The 21,233-nt window shown below is 58.3% G+C and overlaps 2 protein-coding genes across 2 annotated transcripts in view; both read right to left on the bottom strand.

Moving 5' to 3' along the window:
* Positions 1 to 1,745: 1,745 nt before the first annotated feature.
* On the bottom strand, positions 1,746 to 6,246 carry NKX6-3 (NK6 homeobox 3). Its single transcript, XM_068972095.1, has 3 exons — positions 5,865 to 6,246; positions 3,611 to 3,780; positions 1,746 to 1,985 (listed from the first exon to the last, which is right to left on the bottom strand). Exons 1-3 carry the CDS (start codon positions 6,244 to 6,246, stop codon positions 1,746 to 1,748), a joined length of 792 nt encoding a protein of 263 aa, XP_068828196.1.
* Positions 6,247 to 18,271: 12,025 nt separating this feature from the next.
* The window catches only part of ANK1 (ankyrin 1), a 229,429-nt gene continuing 226,467 nt past the window's right edge, over positions 18,272 to 21,233 (bottom strand). The window contains exons 42-45 of the mRNA XM_068970479.1: positions 20,557 to 20,808; positions 19,655 to 19,738; positions 18,688 to 18,753; positions 18,272 to 18,370 (exon numbers count right to left, since the gene is read on the bottom strand). Coding sequence (XP_068826580.1) covers positions 18,272 to 18,370; positions 18,688 to 18,753; positions 19,655 to 19,738; positions 20,557 to 20,808 — 501 coding nt within the window. The remainder of the gene's footprint in view (positions 18,371 to 18,687; positions 18,754 to 19,654; positions 19,739 to 20,556; positions 20,809 to 21,233) is intronic.

Genomic DNA, 21,233 nt, shown 5'->3' with positions numbered 1-21,233 from the left:
AAGCACTCTCCTCTTACCTCTTGCAAGAGGCCGTTGAGTGGCATCAGCTCAGGTGGCCCCGCCCACTTCCGAGACTTGGTCTAGGGACTTCCCGGTGTCTGTTTTCCCATCCCAGGTTTCTGGTGGGGTCATGGGAGACGGTCAGGGCCTTCCACGTGGGAGGAGTAGTTGGTGTTCAGTGGGGTCCGTGCTGCTCTTCTCTGCTCTAGGATCTTTTCCTTAAGGTACCTCATTCCCCACAGATAAGTTCTCCCAGGAGGAAATTCCTGGGGGAACTCCTGGGAGGACTCTTGGCAGTCAGGGACCCCACTAAACGCCCTTGGGTTTCTCTCCCACCGTGTTGTCTGGCCTTTACTAGCTAGACTTCAGGTTGCCCAATGCCCTGCAGGTTCCCTAACTCTGGAAGAAGAGATGCTGTCATCGGGAGGGACACCCACCCCCAGCCAGCACACCTGGGACCCCCACAGCCAGCATACCTGGGACCCCACAGCCAGTTTCACGGAAACACATGAGCCTTGGGGAGGGTTCTGGGACTTTTATTTTTACTTTTTATATTTTAAAAGCCAGGGAAGATGGGCCAACTCTTGGTCCCTTTTGCTGCTGCATGCCTCTAAGGCCACCCCCTCCCCCTCCCAAAGCCCCAGTCCCTCCCACCTGGTGGACAGCGCCCCCCTCTGCAGCACCCGCTCCAAGGCCCTGCCGCAGGGCATCCCAGGAAAGTGAGGGTCGTGGGTTCCATGCAAGCCCTGGATGCCATCCTCTCATCTCCTGCAGGGGTACCCCACCAGAGGAGCAGGGGTTCTGAGGTCCCTTCCAGCCCCGAGTGTCCCCCCAGGAAGGATGCTCCTCTCTCTCCAAGGGTCCCGTCCTTGCTTTGGCCCCGAGGGCTGCCCAGTGGGAAGCTCTGGGACAGCATCACTGCCAGGAGCCTCTCCTGTTTTCTCTGCTTCTGTCCACAGCCTTCCTCTTTCCCAGCCAGTGGGGGCTTCTAATCTCCTCCTGTCCTGGGTAGAGGTGGAGGTGCCCTCTTAGGGCAAGATGGAGAAAGGATCGCAGGAGGACAGCTCCCTCCGGGAGTGTGATCTTTAAGTTGGGGTGTGGGGGTGTTCCTTCTTGGCTAGAACCCATTTTCCCGCCCCTGGTGGAGGTGGTGGTCCTCCAGCCTGGGTTCAGCATTTAGGTGTTGCCTCTAAGGAGGGATCCTTCTTGTGCCAGGGTCTGGGGAGAGGCCCTGGACTTGCCTGCTCTTTTAATCAGCCTAGAGGGAGACCCCTGACTGAGCCAGGGAGGGAAGGCGCCCCCCCACCTCCACCCCAGCTACCACGGTGGCTTGTCTGGGACCCCGCGGCCACTGTGCTGGCTGCAGAGCTTGGTCGTTCAGGCCTGGGCCCACAGAGGCTCGCGTCTCCCTCTTGGCTCCCTTCCCGCGCCCCCCACCTGGAGGAGGGCAGGGCAACGCACTCCAGATTCGTGCCTGGAGAACCCCCATGGACGGAGGGGCCTGGAGGGCTACAGTCCGTGGTGTCGCCAAGAGTCGGACACGACTGAGCGACTGAGCAGTGCGCACTAAGCACGCAGCCCCCGGGAGGCTGGCCTTTCCTCCCCCTCCTTCTTCCTCGCCATCTCCAGCTCCTCTCCCTCCTCCTCCTCCCCGACCCCTCCGCCTCCTCCCCCCGCCCCCCTACACAGCCCCCGTTAGTCCGCGCGGGGACCGCGGGGACCGCGGAGGCGGCGGGCGGGCGAAGTCAGACGCCGTGCGCGCCCAGGCCGAGCACCGAGAAGGCGGCGCGATGCTTGCGCAGCAGCAGCCGGATCTTCTCGTCGTCCGAGTCGGGGTCCAGGGGCTTGTTGTACTCGTCGTCCTCGGTCTCCGAGGCCGCGCGCTCCCCGCCCGCGCCCGCGCTGCCCGGGGCCCGCGGCGTGGACGACGAGGGCTCCAGGGCGCTCTTCTTCCGCCACTTGGTCCTCCGGTTCTGGAACCACACCTGGGAGGAGAGGGGCTCTGAGGCTGCCTCTCGGGCCGGCGGCTCCCCGCGGCGGCAAGCACTCTGCATGCTGGACTAGGCTCAGCAATGGACCAGGTTTTTTTTGTTTTTGTTTTTGTTTTTTTGGAGGAGGGCAATAAAATAAAAACTGAGTGCAGCAGCTTTTTCGGCTTCCCTGTAACCCTTCCGTGTGGTATACATCTTCTCCTTTGCCATCTTGGTATTGGGGTGGAAGGGGCTTAAAGGCTTTTAACCTCCTAGACGTGCACTGAACTTAATGAATAATTTCTCCAACAATAAAACTTAACATATGCTTACTGCTGGGGATAGAACCCTACAGAAAGGACCCTGAGCGACTGAGCGCCATGTGGAAACAGAGCCATGTGGAGAGGGCACTTCCTCTCCAGCCAAGTTAGTATTGGGCGGAGAAGGCTGCAGGGGGAGAGGGGTATGGGGGGGGACGGAGGACGGGGGATGACGGTGGTTTGGGGGCCCTGGGGGTGCCCAGACCGGGTCCCCAGCTGCCCCTGTGCCTCCCACTCCACTCAAGCCCATCACCTTGTCACAGATCCAGGCAGTTCCAGCACAGCTCAGAGCTAACGGGAGATGGTGCCCCAATACGAAGCCCCTCAGGGCACAGTGAGCCTCAGAGTTGCCAGGGTTGCCCTAGGAGCCCGAGGAAGCAGAAGCCTGCATACTCACTTTCAAATGAGAGGTGTGCAGTGAGAGAGAGTACCCCCGCTGAGCCTTGCCTCTGGCTGGGCAGTGAGGTTCATGGGCAGTTGTGGGGAGGAGTTATATTCACTTTCAAGTTCTTTAAATTTATTTTATATTGGTGGTGAACCAAGGCCAAGGCTGCCTAACAGAACAAGCCTGAAGTGAGTGCTGATCTGGCCCAGAGGCTGCCATCAGCTCTTGAAGTTTCCAGCCTTGGCCGTGCAGGGGCTGGGGAAGGCATGGGGTTGGAGCCCTGTAATCCAGGTTTGACTCCCAACACTTACTAGCCAGTTACCCTGGGCAAAATACTTGGCTGCGTCAGTGGGTGGCTCAGACAGTAAAGAATCTGCCTATTGTGAAGCAAGTATCCTTCAATTAAAAAATGAATACATTAAAAAAAAAAAAAAAAGAATCTGCCCGCAATGCAGGAGACCTTGGTTCGATCCCTCAGTTGGAAAGATCTCCTGGAGAAAGGAATGGCAACCCACTCCAGTATTCTTGCCTGGAGAATCCCGTGAACAGAGGTTATAATCTATGGGGTTGCAAAGAGTTGGACTTGACTGAACCATTAACATGTTCACTTTTCACTTTCAATTTGGGTAATAAGTAATAAGACCCCACCATTGCCACCCCCACCCCCAACACACACAAGGTTGCTGTGAGGTTTAAATGGGCAGTTACACATCCAGCTCTCAGAAGAGGGTGCCACGGACGACTCCCATCGGGGTGATGGTAACTGTTGCCGTCTCCAGGGTTGGCCAGGCAAGCGGTGCCCACACACCTGGACAGCCTCCCACTGAGCTGCAGTTACCACGAGCGCGGGGCTGCCTCCCTGCCAGGCAGTGGCACCCCGTCCCGGCAGGCTCCTCACTGCCACACAGACAGCCTCTTCACCCGCCCGGACTCACCTTGACCTGCGACTCGGTCATCCCCAGCGAGTACGCCAGCCGCGCCCTCTCGGGGCCAGCCAAGTACTTGGTCTGCTCGAAGGTCTTCTCCAGGGCGAAGATCTGGTGGCCCGTGAAGGTGGGCCGGGTGTGCTTTTTCTTGTGGATGCTGTCGCCCAGGGGGTCCGCGGCTGGCGGGAGGAAGAAAGTGTGCCCTTAGTGCGTTGAGTGTGGGGGAGTCCCAGCCCTGCCCTGCCCTGCCCTGCCTGCCCCACAGGGTGAGCGCTCCTACCTAGAAGCTGCTGAGGTTGCGGGGTCATTGGGGCACCTCTCACCTGAGCAGCCTGCCTCTGCCTTGTCTGGGTGGGCGGGGACCTCAAGGGCACCTGCCCCCAAGCTGTAGCTAACTGCGGTCAGAGGGTGCTTAGAACTGTGTCTCCCCGTGGAACATCCTTGCTCCTCAGTGGTGTCGCCCTTAGGGCAGGAGAAGCCTCCTCTGGGTCTCCAGGACGTCCCTTCAGGTCACCAAGAAACAGATCTAATGCCTCTATCAATGATCAGGACCCCGGGGGCCTGGGAATTCCTCCGTTTTCTTGCTCTTGGAATCCCGTTTCCAGGATTCTGGGAAAACCAGAGCCTTAAGCTCCAAGTGACTGCCTAGTCCCCAGGCCTGGGAGCCACGAGGCTTCCACCCCACCGGAGAGTCTGGAGGTGAGGCCTCAAGAACTGAGTCCTGTGTCATAAAGCAGCTTCTCGCCAGCTCTCTGTTTAACGTGTGACAATATATATGCTTCAGTGATGCTGTCTCAGACACAGGGAGTTCAGCCCGGTGCTCCATGACTACCTAGAGGGGTGGAATGGGGTGTGGAGGTGGGAGGGAGGCTTAAGGGGGGATATATATATACACATATATACTTATGGCTGATTCACATTGTTGTACAGCAGAAACCAACACAAAATTGTAAGGCAGTTATCCTCCAATTAAAAATAAATTTTAAAAAATACCCAAAAAAGCGTGGGAGGGGCATGGGAGAAGTGACCCCTGCCCATCCAGGGCAGCCTCTCAGGAGCTTGGTGTGGGGAGGGGAGGGGAGGAGAGTGTGGATGAGCCCCAGGGAAGCAGAAGGCCCATATGCTGGGCCTTGTTCAGCATAGTCTGACCTCCAAATCCCACATCCTCGGGTCACAGGTGAGGAAACCGAGGCAGAGCCAGGAGAGGAGACCTCCCGAGAGACGGTTACCTTTGGTCCCCTCCCCTTGAGTGAATCCAGCCCCTGACTCTCAGATGCTTTGCTGTGTGTGTGTGTGTATTCGGGGTTGAAGGGCAGGGTGCAGAGAGGGGGCTGTGTGTGCGAAGGGGGACATGGAGGGGAGGGTAAAGCACCCCCAAACCAGCTGTAAGATAGGCTCCCTGTGGGCCTTGCCATGTTTCAGGCCAATGGGGGCCGTGGGGACCCCAGAGCACACAGGTGGGAGGCAGGCGTGCTCCAGGCTTTCCTGGGCCGCCCCAAGCCCCCGCCACAGTGGAGGCCCCCCAAAGGGGGACAGAAGTGGACGCCCCCTCTGCTTCTGCCTAATGCGGCCCGGGGGTGGCTCCGACAGCCACGGTCACCCCCCATGCCTCCCAGGGGAGGCCTCCCTGCCTCTGGACGACCCGCCACCTCCCCCAGGCCCTGACTGGCGGCCCGAGGCCCCACAGCAACTCTCTGAAAGCCACAGTCTGGAGAAGGGTGGGTGAGGGCCCCCCCACAACAAGGAGGGCCCAGCAGGATGGGGCTCAGCGGCGCCTCCTGGAGGCTAGGCGGCCTGCCTGCTGCTGTTGACCTGAACCTCCACCCCCCCAGGAGGGAACCGGCCCCCTGGATCGGAGCAGGACCCAGGTGGGGTTGGGGTACATTCCCTGAGTGCTGCTGGGGCGTGGGGGGACTCTGCGAAGGTGATGAGGGGGGAAATTCTCTTCACTGGCGTGAAGTGGTGACACGGCTCTGGGTGGGAGAAGTAAGGTGAGCAGGACCTTACAAAGGATGGGGTGGGCCGTGTGGTCCTCTCTGGACCTCAGGGTCCCCAGGAGGGCGGCTGGTAAAAGGGGTAGGGGCAGGGGTCAAGATGCCCATCCAGGCAAAGCCGGGGCGGGAGGGGGAGGGGAGAACCCCACGCTGCCCCGGGTGGAGGGACAGACCCAGGGTCTACCCCAGGCAGTCCAACGGCTGCCAGGGGAACCCCCCCTACCTGCGCCCCCATGAGCGTCCGCTCCCCTCCCCCTCCCGGTACTCACTGCTGCCGCACTGCCGCCCGCCTCGCCAGTCCTGGCCCGCGTCCGCCCAGCAGTTCCGGGTCCGGGTGGGGTACTCGCTCCCCGCCTTGGAGAAGCTCCCCACCTGGGGGCCGTAGTAGACCCCCTGGGAGCCGAGGCCACCGAAGCCGGCCACGTGGGGGTAGCCGGGCAGGAGGCTGCTGTTGGGAGCGGCCACGGGCCTGCTCAGGATGTCCGTGATGCCGTGGGGGGTCCCGGCCGGCAGCTGAGGACCCAAGCCCGGGGGGCTGAGCTTGTAGAAGGAGTTCTGCATGGAGTACTGGCACACAGGTGCCTTCATCTCCGAGAACTGGGCCAGCGGCGTGTTGTTCAGCAGGAAGGGGCCCTGCAGGTTGGACTCCATGGCCCCCCCCACAACAGGCCAAGGGGAGGCTAGAACTCCAAATCCAGGCCCCTAGAGCCCTTGAGGTCCAGTCCAGAACCCCATGACAGCTCCTGAGGGTCAAATTGGCTCAAGCCCTGGGCCGGCCTCCCCCCAGGGTGTCCAGCCCAGTCCTTGCCCTGGTCCCTGACCACGCCAGACACGGGAAGTCAGGTGTCTCCAGGCAGGTGCCAGCCCCCACCCCTTCCCCAGCGCCCCTGCCTTCTCCCCCTGCCTGGGGAGAGGCGGCTCCCCACACCTCAGCTCAGGCCCCTCTCTGCCTCAGAGTCCGGGGACCCGCCATGAGAAGTTTCCAGTTCAGAGAAGCAACATTTCCCTGATAAAGATGGGGCCCATTAGAATACAAACCCGAGACTGGCTGAGCGGCCGGAGTCGCCTCGCCATTGGTGGAAACCCTCTCGGGCCTCACATTGGCTTTTCCTAGACAAATTGCACTTTGAAAGATTGACTATAAAATCAGCCAGTGTGTGTGTGTGTGTGTGTGTGTGTGTGTGTGTGTGTGTGAGACAGAGAGAGAAAGACAGAAAGAGAAAGAGTGAGCGCTCAGGAACCTCTGTTCATTCTGAGAAGGTCTACCCGCTCCTGGTTCAAGTGAGTGTCTAGGAAAAAGTGGGTGCCTCGGGGGTGTCTCTGGGGCAGCTGGAGGGCACAGCTCCTCCCCTGTGGTCTCGGGAGACGCTACCCTGAGGTGCCTAGGCCCCTTTCTGAGCAGATGCCCAGGCTTCTTGGGGGAGTATGCAGAGTGGACACGGAGGCTTGCCGCTCCTTCTCCATGCTGGGATGGGTAAGTGGGGAGGCTGGGCTTTGGGACCAGAGAGCCTGCAGGTGGGAGCCTGCCAGGCAGGCTGGGCCAGGGGTGGGAGTGGGACCCCTCTGAGGGTGCTGGCTGGGTGCTCCCCCAGGCTCTGGCTCCGCCTCTGGCTCTCCCTGATCCCCTCTGTCTGCCCTTCCGCCTCCAAGGACTCATTTGTGCTTCTGCCTCGTTCTGCCTGGCTTGGCACCTGGGTTGGATGGGTTGATGGCTTGAGATGGCCATTGATTCAGCGATGGGTGCCTGTGCCAGCTTTTGGTTGGTGCTCAGTAAATATTTAATGGGTGAGACGAGATTGAATCATAGGGCACCCATATGCCCTTTTTTTTTTTCTAATAAATTTTTACAACATACAAGGCTCCATCAGGGTCTCTCTCTCATTTTACAAATAGGGAAAACACAGTAAGTACTTGGATCATTTCTGCATGGAACAGCATCCTTTCCTGCAGTTTATTTTTATTTATTACTTCCTTTTTTAATAATCAAATTTATTTTTAATCGATGGATAATTGCTCTACAATATTGTGCTGCAGTGTTAGTCACTTAGTTGTGTACAACTCTTTGCGACCCCATGGACTGTAGCCGACCAGGCTCCTCTGTCCATGGAGTTCTCCAGGCAAGAATACTGGAGTGGGTTGCCATTTCCTTCTCCAGGGACAATATTGTGCTGGTTTTTGCCAAACGCCAACATCACTCAGTCATACGTCCCCTCCCTCTTGAACCTCCCTTCCACTCCCTCCCCGTCTGCAGTTTCTTTTTAAATGCCCATCAGCATGTTGCTGGTTTGGACATGCAACATGACAGGGAACACAGTGGCTGCCAGACAGATGGACTTGTGTCCCTTCTCTGCCTGGCGGTCCCAGAGCCCTTTCTTTCCAGCCCATGGTCGCCCTTTGGCAGGCAGAGACAAGCCTGCTCCTGGGTTTTCAGCAGGAGGCCCAGGGCCCAGGTTGTAAGAATGGCTCCCCTTTCACAAAGAGCTGGCTCTGCCCACACTTCTGTTATCTGCTCGGGCTGGAACTGGCTGTGACCCTGCCACGCAAGTGACAGGCTAAACACAAGAAAGACTTCACTCCGGAAGTTTGGATTAAACACAAAAGAAAAGGTTTTTTTATCCGTCTGAATTGGCTGGGCTACAAAGTTGTCCATCACCACCCTTTGGGAAGCCATATTCCAGTTCCTCATGTGGCCGCCAGAACCCACCCTGGCGGTTATGATTCAGAACCTGTGTCTTAAAATCCCTCTGGGTGATGGTGGTGCACAGCATGGCTGGCCGCTTGGCCTGGATACTGACAGAGACGCTTCAGGATCAGACTGAGGCTGGGGCGCTCCTAAGACCCTATGACTGTGACTTGGCTATATACCCTGCCTCCCGCCTCCACCAATGATGCAAACTTAGGAGGAGAAGCCAGAGTACATAATTTCTTATTTCACGCCAAGGTTGACAAAGGCATTTGCATTCAGTGATCCCAGGATGACAGACTGAAGAGACTTTACTACTTGCTTGATCCCTTCCCTCATTTGATGGGTGAGAAAACTGAGGCCAGCATGGTGGCTAGCCTTGCAAGAAGTGTTAGGAACTAGTTAGGATCAGAGCCATTTTGTTGGAAGTTCTTGAACTTTGGCACTGAGTGCAAGGCTCAGATACCTCCACAGGGAGCGCTGGGGGTCTCCCTTAAGTGTATGCCTGCTGTGGGCTTACCCACCTGCCTTGCCGTTTGTGGTTCGCTCTGCCCCTCTCCAAACATCTTGGACTTGCCCCCATCGCATGGTCTTTATGGGGTGGGACAGCAATCTGCTGTACCATCTGGGGGTGGTGAGTGGCCTCTAAGAGAATGGGTGGTCCTGATTAAGGTCCAGAAGGTGGGCAGGTGGGGTGCAAGTCTCCCTGCAGACTGATCACCCCCAGACTCCAGAGTCCTCCAGCCCCGCTCCCCCCAACCCCCAACTCCCTAAAGATGAGCCAGAAGGAGAGAGGGCGCCTATACCATGAATCGATTTCTTTATTAATTTTGACATTTGTTCAGCTGGTGTAGGGAGAATGGTCTATACATCAGAGAGGGGTGGGTAGGGGGGAGATTCCCTCCAGAGAACAGAGCCGTGTGGGAGAGTCAAGAAAAGAATCATTTTCATAACAATTTAAAAAAATCAAGTTAATTCCAAAACTTCTAAAAAGCGTCTAAGGTGCAGACTGCAGCATTCTCTAGGCATCGTGTGGCGACCCCAAACCCCTCCCCTACAAGCTCCTACTAGCAGCGAACGCGGCATGCCGCCGAGGGCGGGGGCCGGCGGGCCAAGCAGCCAAGCCAGACAGAGCGAGGGGCCAAAGCGCAGCCGGGGCCGAGGCCGGGGCTCTACCGGGGGCTACAGGGTCGGGGCGCCGGGGCGAGGCGGGGCCGATGGCGGCGGGAGGCGGCCCTGCGCCTTGTCTTCCTTGGCCTTCAGCGAGTCCAGCCGGCCGGGGGCGCTGGAGGGGTGGGAGGCGCCGGAGCCGGGCGAAGGGTCAGGCCGGCAGCGGCGAGGATGCTCTGCGCGCCGCCCTGCGCGCTCGGGCGGGGTGGGGGGGGTGCCTCCCTCTGCCCGCGCGCCCCTTGGAGGCCGGGCCGACCCCGACCCCGCCTGGACCCACGGGAACACGTGTGCTCTGGGGCCGGCCGGGGCCAGGGGGCGCTGGGGGTCGGGGGCGCGCTCTGCCGTCGAGGGAGCTTCTGTGCTACTTGGAAGGTTCGGATGTGTTCAGAGGACACCTCGGCAGAGCGGCGGGGAGGACGGGGGCCGGACATCCACACACAGTGTGGCCCTTGGGCGGGCGAGAAGAGCCTGCAGTCTCTCTCCGGGCCTGGAGGGCGCCGCGGGGCGGGCGCGTTGTGCTGATTCGGGCCTCCCTCTGCCGGGAGTCGGGGTCGGGGGCTCTGGTGTAACTTTAAGGCTCTTCCCTGATGGCACCGAGGCGAAGAACTTCGTCTCCTTCCTGCCCTGACGGCGGGGGCGCCCTGGGCCGGGAGGGTCTCCTTCCTGGCTGGAGCCTCCAGGTAGTCAGCCGTCTGTCCCCCTGCGCTCCGCCCGCGCGCCCTGCGCTGCCTCTCCAGGAGGCGGGGGACGGGGTACCTTGACTGTCCAGCCCAGACCACCCCCACCCCCCCGCCCCATCCCGCCGGCTACCTGGACTTACAGCACCAAGTTCGCTCCGGGAGACCTTGGGTGGCGGCTGACCTACGAACTGGGCAAGTCCGTATTCGCTAGCCCTATGCCCTTCCTTCCTCTTTCACTGAAAGACAGGCTGTGGAGTTCCTTCTCCCGCAGCCTGGAGAAGTCCTCAGGAGCTGAGCTGTTTGTGAGTGCTCTGTACATACTGCTAAAGTGTTTCTATTGGTTTGCATAGTATTTATTGTTTCTCATATACACAAGGCTTGATTACTGTACAGTTTACACTTTGAACACAGACTAGGATATAAGTGCTTGAAGGTATAGAAAACCTCTTCTCTATTGAACATGCTGGTGCAATCCTGGGACAGCCATCGGCCCTCCCCCAGCTGAGAGCAAAGACCCTTCCGGATGGGGTGCTGGCTCCCTTGGAGCCCTGAAGCTAAGCCTGGGGGGTCCTCGCCTCAGATTCTTAAGTCCCTGACACAAGGAACCCCCAAATGCATTCTGAAGGTAATGATTTTCCATTGGAAGATGATTAATACTGGCAGAGAGAGAGAGAGAGAGAGAGAGAGAGACAACATAAAAAAAATTCCAGTTTATCCACAGGAGAGTCTATACAGCCTTGGACATCACAGTAAAATCTGTGTGTGTATACTGAGCAGAGGGGAGAGGTGTGCATATGCGGGCGTGTTTGTGTGTCCTGATGCCGTGTTGCACATTCTGGAAGGTTCTGGAAGGTTCGGTCCACCGGCAAGGATGGTCACACATGGAGCATGGAGGTGTGTGGGTGTGGAAGGCTGGCAGATGAGGGCAAGGGATTAATGGTGTGGAACTGATTTCATGTCTAGTTTTCTTTTTTTTTTCCCTTTTCAGAAAGCTCTTTTTTTTTTTTTCCCTTTCCAGGAAGCTCACATGGATTTCCTACAGAATGAGGTTGGGAAAAAAAAAAAAAAAGTACCCTGTAACAAGTCGAAATTGAAATGATTTTAAAAATATCTCATCCCAGCCACAAAAGAGCCCTTGTTTTGCTGTAGCCTTCGGCGCTCTCCTGCGTGAGTTTTGCGTCCCTCTCTCTCTCTGCACACCCCCTCTTGCTGCTTCCGTCCACATTCCCCACAGAGATCCACCGTCGCTAGAGGCAGGATTGAAGACTGTAGGTCATGCGTCTACAGTCATTCATGCGAATAGGTGACTAAACGAAGTCCCTTACAGAGGTCATGCCGTCAGCCTCCAGGGACGCGTGCGCGGGGCCTCCGGGCCAGCTCTCCTCCTGGGTGCGTGGCAGAGTGTGTGAAGTTCAAGGGTTGGGTGTTGAGGTGTGATCCTGGGGGACACACAGAGAGGAGTCACTTAGAAGAGGCGCAACCCCCAGCAAAAAAAAAATAAACCCGCCATCCTGAGCTTTTGCACTGGTGGCCCCCGGGCAGGAGTGAATCAGGAAAAGCAGCCTCCCCAAGCAAGGCAGGAGCTGCAAGGTGCTGAGCCCGGCGGGGACCTTCCTGAAACCCTGGCTGGCCCGCTCCCGAACCCAGAGGCTGCCACTCATCCATGCCCTCGGATGAGTTCCCTGGATGGCACGGTCACCTGGGGAGAGGCCCCCCCCCATGTACCCAGCCCCCAGGAGAGGGGCCAGGCTAGGTGGCACTGCCCCGGCTCGTTCAGTTCAGTCCAGCCAAGAGGCACGGGTGTCTCCTGTGTACCAGCCTGCACGGAGTGGGCGTGGCCTTGGGAGCTCATGGCCTCAAGGGACCTCAGTGCCACTTCGGTTCTGTCCATGACTCTTCCTGTCAGCGGCCTCTGGCTCCTCTCCCCATGTCTTGTGGATGGACAGCCTCGACTGGGGCCAAGAGGTCTTTGAAAACCAGAGGCTTTCTCCCCAGGAGACAAGGTGTATCAGGCTGGAAGATGGCAGCTGTGTTGGCCGAGTGAAGTTGAACTCTGCAGCCTACAAGTCACAGCCACATGGCATGCCTGCCACTCCATGGGGCCGCATCTTCCAGCCTGGCGGGGTGGCATAAAACTCCAAGTTTGCAAGATCGGCCACCCGGGGTTCTATTTGTAGGAATTTAACACAAAGAGGAGCTGACAGCCTCCTAAGCGGGGCCAGAAGTGATACAGAGAGGCAGAAACTCATCTGAGGCACAGCTGTCTCCAGGCAGGGAGCTCGTTGTGGGTCCCACAGGAGCCAGGGTTGGGGAGGGGGCTGGAGATGACCAAGGGGAACTCAGCCCCGAGTGGCTCCCCAGGGATGGAGAGCGGGCTTAAGCTCCTCGCCAGACCAAAAAGCCAGACTTGCTGCCGCTATGGCGTGAGCAAGCTGTCGCCCTGGAAGGGACCCCTCCACCACGGCCCATATCCCTGTTAGCAAAGCCACCTCCTCGGAGTCCAAACCCCTGTGCCTGCTGCTGTCTGCCTTTGACCTTGGCTCCTCTGTCAAGGACGCCATCCACTTTCCTCTTGGCCAAAGTTCAGCTCCTTGCCCTCCAGCCCTCTCCTCCAGGAAGCCCTCTCGAAAACTCCAGCTTCCCTTCTCTCTCCCATCTTGTGTCACTGCCTGGCATGTAACGAACAGCCTGGTTGAGAGCATGAACTCTGAAGCCAGGCTGCCTGCACTCATCTCCTGTCTCTGCCGGGTTCCTGCTGCGTGGTCTCGGTCAAGTTACTTACACTGTCGGGGACTCGGTTTCCCTTGTTATAAAGTGAGGCCATGAGGAGGACGCAGCTTGTTTGACTCTGTGATGTTGGACAGCTAACCATCTAGGAAGCGCTTGGGACACTGAGTGGTACTGGATGCCGCCATGGTCGGGATCCAGAAACACTCCGTCCTGTCTGTCCTGTCTTTCATCTGCTTACCTCCCTGGCCGGAGTATCAACACTCTGAAGGCAGTAGCCAGCCTTTACTCTTCCTGTGAGGGGGGCTTCCCAGGTGGTGCCAGTGGTAAAGAACCTGCCTCCCACTGCAGGAGATGTAAAAGACTCGGGTTTGATCCCTGGGTCAGGGAGATCCCCGGGAGGAGGGCATGGCAACCCACTCCAGTGTTCATGCCTGGAGAATCCCACGGACAGAGGAGCCTGGTGGGCTACAGTCCATGGGGTCGCAAAGAGTCGGGCACGACTGAAGCGACTGAGCGTGCACATACATACCCTTCCTGTGGGCTCCGGAGTGCCTACCCTAGTGCTGTGCACACCTCATGTAAGAGCCCTTTCAAAATCCTGAGCCTGGCGAAGATAGCTAGGATCTTCCTCCCGCTCTTTGGCCCTGACACAGAGCAGAGGAGAAGGTTCAAGGCGGAGAGGGATGATTCTGGGGTAACTGCTCTTCCTGTCTCTGGGTGAGTTCAGCTCCAGGAGGCGTTGGGACCAGCCGGCAGCGGCAGGGGTGGCCAGGAAGTGCAGACCTCTGGTCGCCACTGCCGTGGGTGCCCCTCCAGAAAGGTCTCACCCCCCAAAACGCTAAGACGACAGCCACCTGCAGCTCCAAGTGGCTGGGCAGGTCAGGCTTTTCCCCTCATGTCATTTCTCTGTGTGTGCCACTGGCCCCCACCCCTCCCAGAGTCTGGGGGTATCTCCTCTATCCTGTAGCCCCAGGCTCCACACCTGCGGAGGCTGGGGGTGAGAGTGGACTGTCACTTAAAAGAGGAAAGTAAGCAAAATATGGCCTCAGCCCTCCTCGTCTCCTCCTACGGAGACTGTGCTGTGCTAAGACGCTTCAGTCGTGTCGACTCTTTGCGACCCCATGGACTGTAGCCCGCTAGGCTCCTCTGTCCATGGGATTCTCCAGGCAAGAATACCGGAGTGGGTGGCCATTCCTTTCTCCAGGGGATCTTCCCGACCCAGTGATTGAACCCGAGTCTCTTAGGTCTTCTGCACCGGCAGGTGGGTTCTTTATAGGTTAACTTTCATTTATTAAAATACTCTGGACTTCCCTGGTGGCTCAGACAGTAAAGAATCTGCCTGCAATACAGGAGACCTGGGTTCGATCCCAGGGTTGGGAAAATCCCCTAGAGAAGGAAATGGCAACCCACTCTAGTATTCTTGCCTGGGAAATCCCATGGACAGAGGGGTGTGGTGCGGGGGTTGAAAAGAGTCAGACACGACTGAAGGGGCTAACAGTTACTTATTTACTATTAAAATACTTTCTTTGGTCAGAGCTAACACAAGGCCTTACAACCACAATGTCTGAATGAAAAGTGTCTCTTGAAAAAGGAAACGAAAAAAGCGACAGCTGTCCCATGCGTGGCACTGCCCAGCACCCAGCTGGGCACCTCTAACCTAGAGGGTATAGGCTGCCTGTTCCCTGCTGTGCCCTGGCAGCGCTGACACCCTGATTCTTGGACCTAGAGCAAAACCCACCAGCTGCTATTGCCTGCTGCGCACTGCCCAGGCTTGACTCCACGGCAATTACCTCGATGCTTCAATGCGACTAGGAAGCTCCCTCCCCGACCTGCCGGAACTCATGCAAAATCCTCCCCCAGGGCAGGTGGGATAGGGGCAGAACTGGAGTGGGCACCGGGCGTCAGGGTCTTCTGCCCTCTGGGCTGTTCCCCTGCTTTGAACCAACTGTCGCCGTCTCACTCAGCTCACCTTTTAGGCGTCAAGTCTACAGCTGTGCCGCAGGATCTCTAGGCAATTTGGGAAGAAAAACCAGAACGGGTCCTACTAACCCACTCTTCAGTCTGCATCAAAATCCCTGGAGCTTGCCCCAGTCCCGAGCTCCAGGACCGTGGTTCAGTAGTGCTGGGCAGGGCCGGGAGTCTGCACTGCACCAGGTGCCCAGATGAGGGTGATACCGGGATGTGGGCAGCACTTTGAGAATCAGTGGACCGGGACTGGACAATTTAGAAAATCCTTTCACGAACGTAAACCCACAGGTTGCCATAACCACCCCACAGGGGGAAGATGCTGGGGCACCTGAGGCTTGGAGAGGTCAGCTGACCTGCCTGGGTCACGCTGCACATAAGACCTGCAGTTGGCTGAGTGCCAGGATACACCTTGTATTCTCCTTACTCCTCATGGTTGCCCTCACGGTTACCATGGTTATTTTTAAGCCTAGAAGGAAATGACAACCCACTCCAGTATTCTTGCCTGGGAAATCCCATGGACAGAGAAGCCTGCTGGGCTATATAGTCCACGGGGTTGCAAAGAGTCAGACACAACTTAGTGGCTAAACAACAACAGCATCGGAGTGACAAGCATTCAGAGGGAGTAATTTCATCCTCCCCGTAGGAGACGGAAGCTTGAGAAGCAGGAGGAGCCAGGCCTGGACCCTGGACCCCTGCCTAGCTTCCACTCTCTCTCAAACAGTTAGTTCTCATTGTCTGCAGGGGGCATGTTCTCTCCAGTCGCCAGGACCCTTGAATTAGCCAGGCCTGGACCACTGCTCCCCAGCAAAGTGCTGCTCAGGGTTCCTGCCAGCCTCTGGTCATGACATGTTTTTCAACCTATGAACACACAACCCTGTGTATTTCTGATCAAAGACAACATATTTAATGTACCACTGACCCTTGAACAATATGGGTTTGAACTGCACGGACCCACTTATACATTGGCTTTCTTTTTCAATAAATACAGTACTTGCATTTTCATTTCACAGGATCTTTAAAAGAACTGAGGGTGGGGTCAAGTTCATATTGGATTACAGATCACAGCACGCAGAGTTGAAAGAATGAGGGTTTGAACCCAGGATTCTATCCAGACTGTTCCAGCTTCTTGCCCTGGGGGTGAGTCTTTCATCAAAGCCTTTATTTTTTTAGGCAGACAGAGCAGTGCTGAGATTTTTAACTGCCTGGAGGGTCAGTGCCCCCTAAGTCCCAAGTTGTTCAAGGGTCAACTGGATATTGTTGCATTATTAATACTGAACTCGTGTCCCGCAGAGCTCTAACTCATGACTGAATGAAGCTCATCTAACACACGGATTTTCTCCACTCTGCCCACCACAGCCCTGCTGCTCTTAGCGACACTAGATGGCAGGACCATTTATAACAGCAAAATCACCCACCAAGAGCACAAAGATGCAACAAAAATTTTTAAAAAGGTGGCACAAATTAGACACCAAAAGGACACTGGATCTGAATGTGATCTGAAAGAGGGACAGAGAGAGGGTCGCCTTGTTTGACCTCCACTGGGAACAGGCCCGCAGGGGACTCAGTGCTTCACCCCCTGCACATCCCTGAAAGGCCCCGGGAGGGAAGCGCTGGGCATGCTGGGTTTGGGGGTTACAATGAACTGTAGCTAGTAGGCGACTGTGCAAGTTAGCAATTGTTTGGAATCCATGAACCCCGGGGGCCTGTGCAAGCTTGCAAGTGGCAGGTAGCAAAGCATGCAGGACTGAGAGCCCTCAACCCCTTCCCCATCTTGTCTGCAGTCTGTCTTGCTCAGAGGGTAGAGCATTGCAGGCTGTCCCCTGGGTTCTGGGGACCAGACAGGAGCCTCCTCCATGCTGGCCCCAGCACTGCACACTTCCCTGGCCTCTTCCTGGCAGAAGCCTCAGCCCTAGGTGGTAGCCTGGCCGCTCTGCACCCCACCACCCACACCCGATGGTCTTGGACCTGCATCTCGCGCGCGTGCGCGTGCGCGTGCGCGTGTGTGTATGTGTGTGTGTATGGCGGGGTTCAGCCACTTTGCAGATCTACAGAAAAAAATTTCCAAATGTCTAGGTTCCGTCCTTCCCCCTGCCTGCAGTCTAGGCCACCTGTCTCCTGTTCAGGAACATCAGCAGAACCCGAGCCGAGCGTCGCTGCCCTATGCAAAATAAGGCCCAAGAGTGTCCTCTGCCTTCCACTGTGCTTTCTCAAAGTATCTGCACCTCTGGATTGTTTCCAGGACTGACCACAGCTGATGCTCTAAACCAGCAGCCCACTGGGACCCTGGCAGTGTGGGGGTTAACATGGTGACCTCCTTAAGCTGCTGAGAAGTCAGGTCTAATTTTATCCTATGACTGGATGGGCCAGACTTTTTTTTTTCCCCCAAGTGCTGAGGGAAGCCCAGAGTCAGCACTTCTGGGGGCTCGGGAGACAGCAGCCCTGCGTGTTTGTTTTTTTTTTTTTTTGCCGAGTGCAGAAAGCGAGCCTGCTGGCCGTGGGCCCAGGGCCAGGCCCTGGGGGTGTAAGTGACAACAACCCTGTGCGCGTGTGGGCACCGGGGCCACATGCTTCCTGCTTCCGGCCGACTCCCACCCCGACGCGCCCGGTACTGAGCTGACCCGAGCTGGGCACAGCGAAGGGCCTCGGGGCAGCTCAGTACAGGACCCGTCAGGGAGGACGCAGGTCCAAGCTGGCCTTGAAGCACCCCCCCCCCCACCGCCGCCCCCGCCGCCCCCGCCACCCCCGCTGCCCCCGCCCAGCACTGCTCAGCCCACTGGAGAGCTTTCGCGGTGTCTTCATGGCCTCCTTCCCTCCTGCACTTCACATCACGCCCAGGCACCCCCCGCCTCCAGCCACCGTCGCCACTACAGCCTCCTGTTGTTAACTTTGCCTCTTCCTAGAAAGCCAGGGAGTCACATACTTCAGGAAACACCAAGGAGGATGGAAGCCTTGGATTCCGGGTTCAAGGCACAGATGGGTTCCAGGCCTCTCCCCAATCTTCCTGGGCACGTGCACTGAAACCTCACAGCTAGCGGACCCCAGTGCACCCTCCGAGGCCCTGCCCCCCGCCCACCCAGGCTCCCTTGCTGGGCTGGGCTTCCAGGATAACGATCCTGCGGAGATGCACCCTGTGCTTCTCACTCAGGGAAGCACGTGTCCCGTGTCTGTTTTTGCACTCCCGAGGAACGGGTCAGCAGAGGCTGTGACGGTTCTCTCGGGGAGGAAACAGCTCAGAGGGCACTGTTAGTAAGCGGGAGTCTGAGCTTGGAGACCACAGCAATGCCTGGTCCTCCCACTTCATGCTGGGAGAGGCGGGATTTGGCGGAAGGATGGGGATGCGAAGTGGCGGAGGTTGGGGGTGGGGTCAGCGGGAGACCGGGCCATGCAGACAAGACTGATGCCTGTGTTACCTCCAAAGAGGCCATTCCACAGGAGGGGCTGGAGATCACTGCTTCCCCCTTTTGAGGCTGGCCCGCTTCACTATCTGAGCCCCCTTCCTGCCCTCTATCAGGTCCGGCTGCAGGCCACTTCCTCTCCGCTCCACCTGGAGACAGCAGTTCAGACAGAAGGCAGGACAGATCACACAGAGAGACGGCGGGAAGGCCAGAGAGGACAGACACCCTACAGAGGCGGCGGGAGAGGGGCCACCAGTGCCAGGAGGCTCGAGGGGGAGCCGGCAGACAGGTGAGAGGAGAGCCCCAGGCAGGCTGGCGCAGGGGGCAGCGGAGGTCACGGGCCAGCCCCTCGGAAGGGTGAGGGCCTGGGAGGCCGCGGCCCCGGCAGTACCTTGGCGTGAGTCATAAAGGAATCAACGTCCGCCTCCATCTCACTAGGGTCCTCCGGGGGCCCCCTGGAAATCACCTCCTCGAGCTCCTGGGTGTCATCGGCTCCAGACGGGTCTATCTGGCGAACAACTTTGCGAATGATCTGGAAAAATGAGAGGGAGGGCAGAAGGGGGCTTGGGGAAGCCGTCGAGGAAGAGCTTGAAAGGGGGCAGGTCCCAGGGGGTGGTGCGGTGGGCGCGGGCTGTGGCCCCAGGCACCCTTCCCTGTGGTCAAGGTCAGGGGCGGCCTCTGATCCCCCTGGTTGGGTGTGGAGCCTGCACTGGGGGGTCTCAGAAGGCCTGGAATTTGTGGGGGGTCTCAGCGGGGCTCAGGGACAAGTGGGTCTGATGCTGTGACTTCCATCTCTAGCCCAAGGGATCCATTCTGCCTGCTGGTGTGTGATGGACGTTTACCCTGTCTTCCCTGCACGACAGTGAGCCCCTGATGGGGAGGGCGTGTCTGTCACTTCGACTGTCTGCTCCCTACTCACACATCTGAATATGCCAATGACTATCTGCTCTGCACCGACCGTGTGCAAGGAGTGGGAAGGTGAGAATACGCATAAGCATGAAGCTCCTTGTGCGAAAGGAAAGACCAGGCCCTGCTCCGGCCGAGTGTGTGCCCTGGAGCCACACCGGTCATTCTCAGCCAGCACAGCCCCTGTCCGGCAGAATCACAGCTCCTGGTGTAAACTTTCTGCCAACCCCATGCGTTCTCACATCCTTTTTATCTCAGGAAGCTCCATGGGGACCCCAATACTACTGTCACACAGCTGTTTCCAGGGTCAGGCGTCACAGGACTAGGTTTGGGCTGTACCCACAGGGCCCCATCCTTCTGGAACACAGCCGCCCCAGCTGAGCTCAGGCTGTATCAGGCAAAGTAAGGACCACCATGTCTGGAACTGTGGCAGGTACCCAAACCGTCCCATCTGAGCCGGGTGGCAGCAAGAAGCTGAGGGTGAGCCCAAAGCCCTCTGCCCGGCTCAGGGGGGACTCCGCACCCACCTTCTTGGTGACGACGTTGCCCTGCTCATCCGTAAAATGCTCCTCCGTCACCTGCTCCCCTGGAATATTCTGAAGCTCATTCCCCTGGAATCAGAGGAAGGGAGAAAACTCGAGATGGATAAGGGGGGATGAGATGGAAAGAAAGGGGAAGCGAAAGTTCCTCCGTCGCGTCCGATGTAGGCTATACAGTCCATGGAGCTCTCCAGGCTATACTGGAGTGGGTAGCCGTTCCCTTCTCCAGCGGATCTTCCCAACCCAGGAATTGAACATGGGTCTCCTGCATTGCAGGCGGATTCTTTACCCACTGAGCCATCAGGGAAGCCCAATAAGGAAATAAGTTAGCAGTAGCAGCAGCAGCCAGAGTCTGATCAGACCCCACCCTGGCAGGAAACCGAAACTCAGCAAGAAGTGAGCTGGACTGACCAGTGGCTGCTCCAAGTTGAGGCGGGGGGTGGGGCACCGTGGGGGACCCTGGGCCTGAGGTCAGGAGGGGAGCCCAGGCTCACAGGAGTGCTGAGTGACAGATCCCTGCCATCATGCCCCGGAGTGGGCAAAACAGGTTGACGGAGGAACTCCCAGGAGAGGGAGGGAGAGCCTGACGTCTACTCAGACGGCACATTAAAGGGAAGAATGCCCCAGCCACAGACGCTTGCGCCCCAAGGTGCAGGGTCTTGCTGCCTCCCTGAGCTGGTTGTGGACAGAAGCAGGAGGAGGGCCAGCTTCCTGAGTCACAGAGCGGAGCCTTCTCAGCCATCATGAGGGACGGGGGATGGGGAGGGCGGGGAAGTGCCACCCAGCTCCGGCCTGACATCCCCAGCGCCCCCCAGCCAGGCCGCTCGACTTCTCTTCCTGCGGGGCATCCGGTCTGGCAACCCCCGTGCCCCCACCCCACCCTGGGTTACCTTCAGGAGGACCCGGCGCCGGACCACCCTGGTGGAGATGGTCTCCTCGTCGTCACTCAGCCCCTCACTCTCCCCCAGCTCCTTGTCCAGCTCCTGGTGGACGTGCTTGAGCACGAAGCCCAGGGAGCCCCGGACGATGTGCGCCACATTCTGGCAGCTGACCAGGAAGAAGCCCAGCAGCACCAGGGTGACCAGGAGCTGGGTGATGAAGGTCCACATCCTTGACTGCTCACCAGCCCAGGCCTCCAGGGCCTGCGGAGCCAGGGCGGCGGCGCCAGCCACTCATTCTCCCTGGGGACTCTGGAGGCCCCCCGGGACCCGCTCCATTCTCCCCCGTGCACGGGAGGCTGCAGGGCCCCCACAGTGGAACTGCCGCCCGAGTGCCCGCCCGGCTGAGCGCCCGCCTCTGCCCCCGGCCTGGCTGACGTCAGGCCCCAGTAATTCTAGCTCCCGAGCCAGCTGCCCCGGGCTGTCTGGCGAGGCCAGAGGGAAGCCGGCAGGTGTGCGCGTCCCGGGCACCAGACCTGCGTGTTAAAGGGCGTTGTGAACAACGCCGCCCCCACCCTCACCACTGAGAGCCCGCCCCTGTGCCAGCCAGAGGCAGCTTTAGCCGTGCCCAGGAAAAGGGTCCCATTCAGGACTCGGGAAAAAAATCAGACGTCTGCAGAATGCGGTTC

The sequence above is a fragment of the Capricornis sumatraensis genome, chromosome 4 (genome assembly GCF_032405125.1).
Source record: "Capricornis sumatraensis isolate serow.1 chromosome 4, serow.2, whole genome shotgun sequence".
Classification (NCBI taxonomy): Eukaryota; Metazoa; Chordata; class Mammalia; order Artiodactyla; family Bovidae; genus Capricornis; species Capricornis sumatraensis.
Note: the sequence above shows the minus strand (reverse complement) of the source record. Positions and strands in the feature narration are given on the sequence as shown.

Coding starts and splice junctions, on each gene's coding strand:
- NKX6-3 (XM_068972095.1), bottom strand. CDS start 6,246: ATGGAGTCCAACCTGCAGGGCCCCTTCCTGCTGAACAACACGCCGCTG. Junction 3,781..5,864: donor CGGGCGGCAGTGCGGCAGCA/GTGAGTACCGGG, acceptor TCCTCCCGCCAG/CCGCGGACCCCCTGGGCGAC. Junction 1,986..3,610: donor TGACCGAGTCGCAGGTCAAG/GTGAGTCCGGGC, acceptor CTCTCCTCCCAG/GTGTGGTTCCAGAACCGGAG.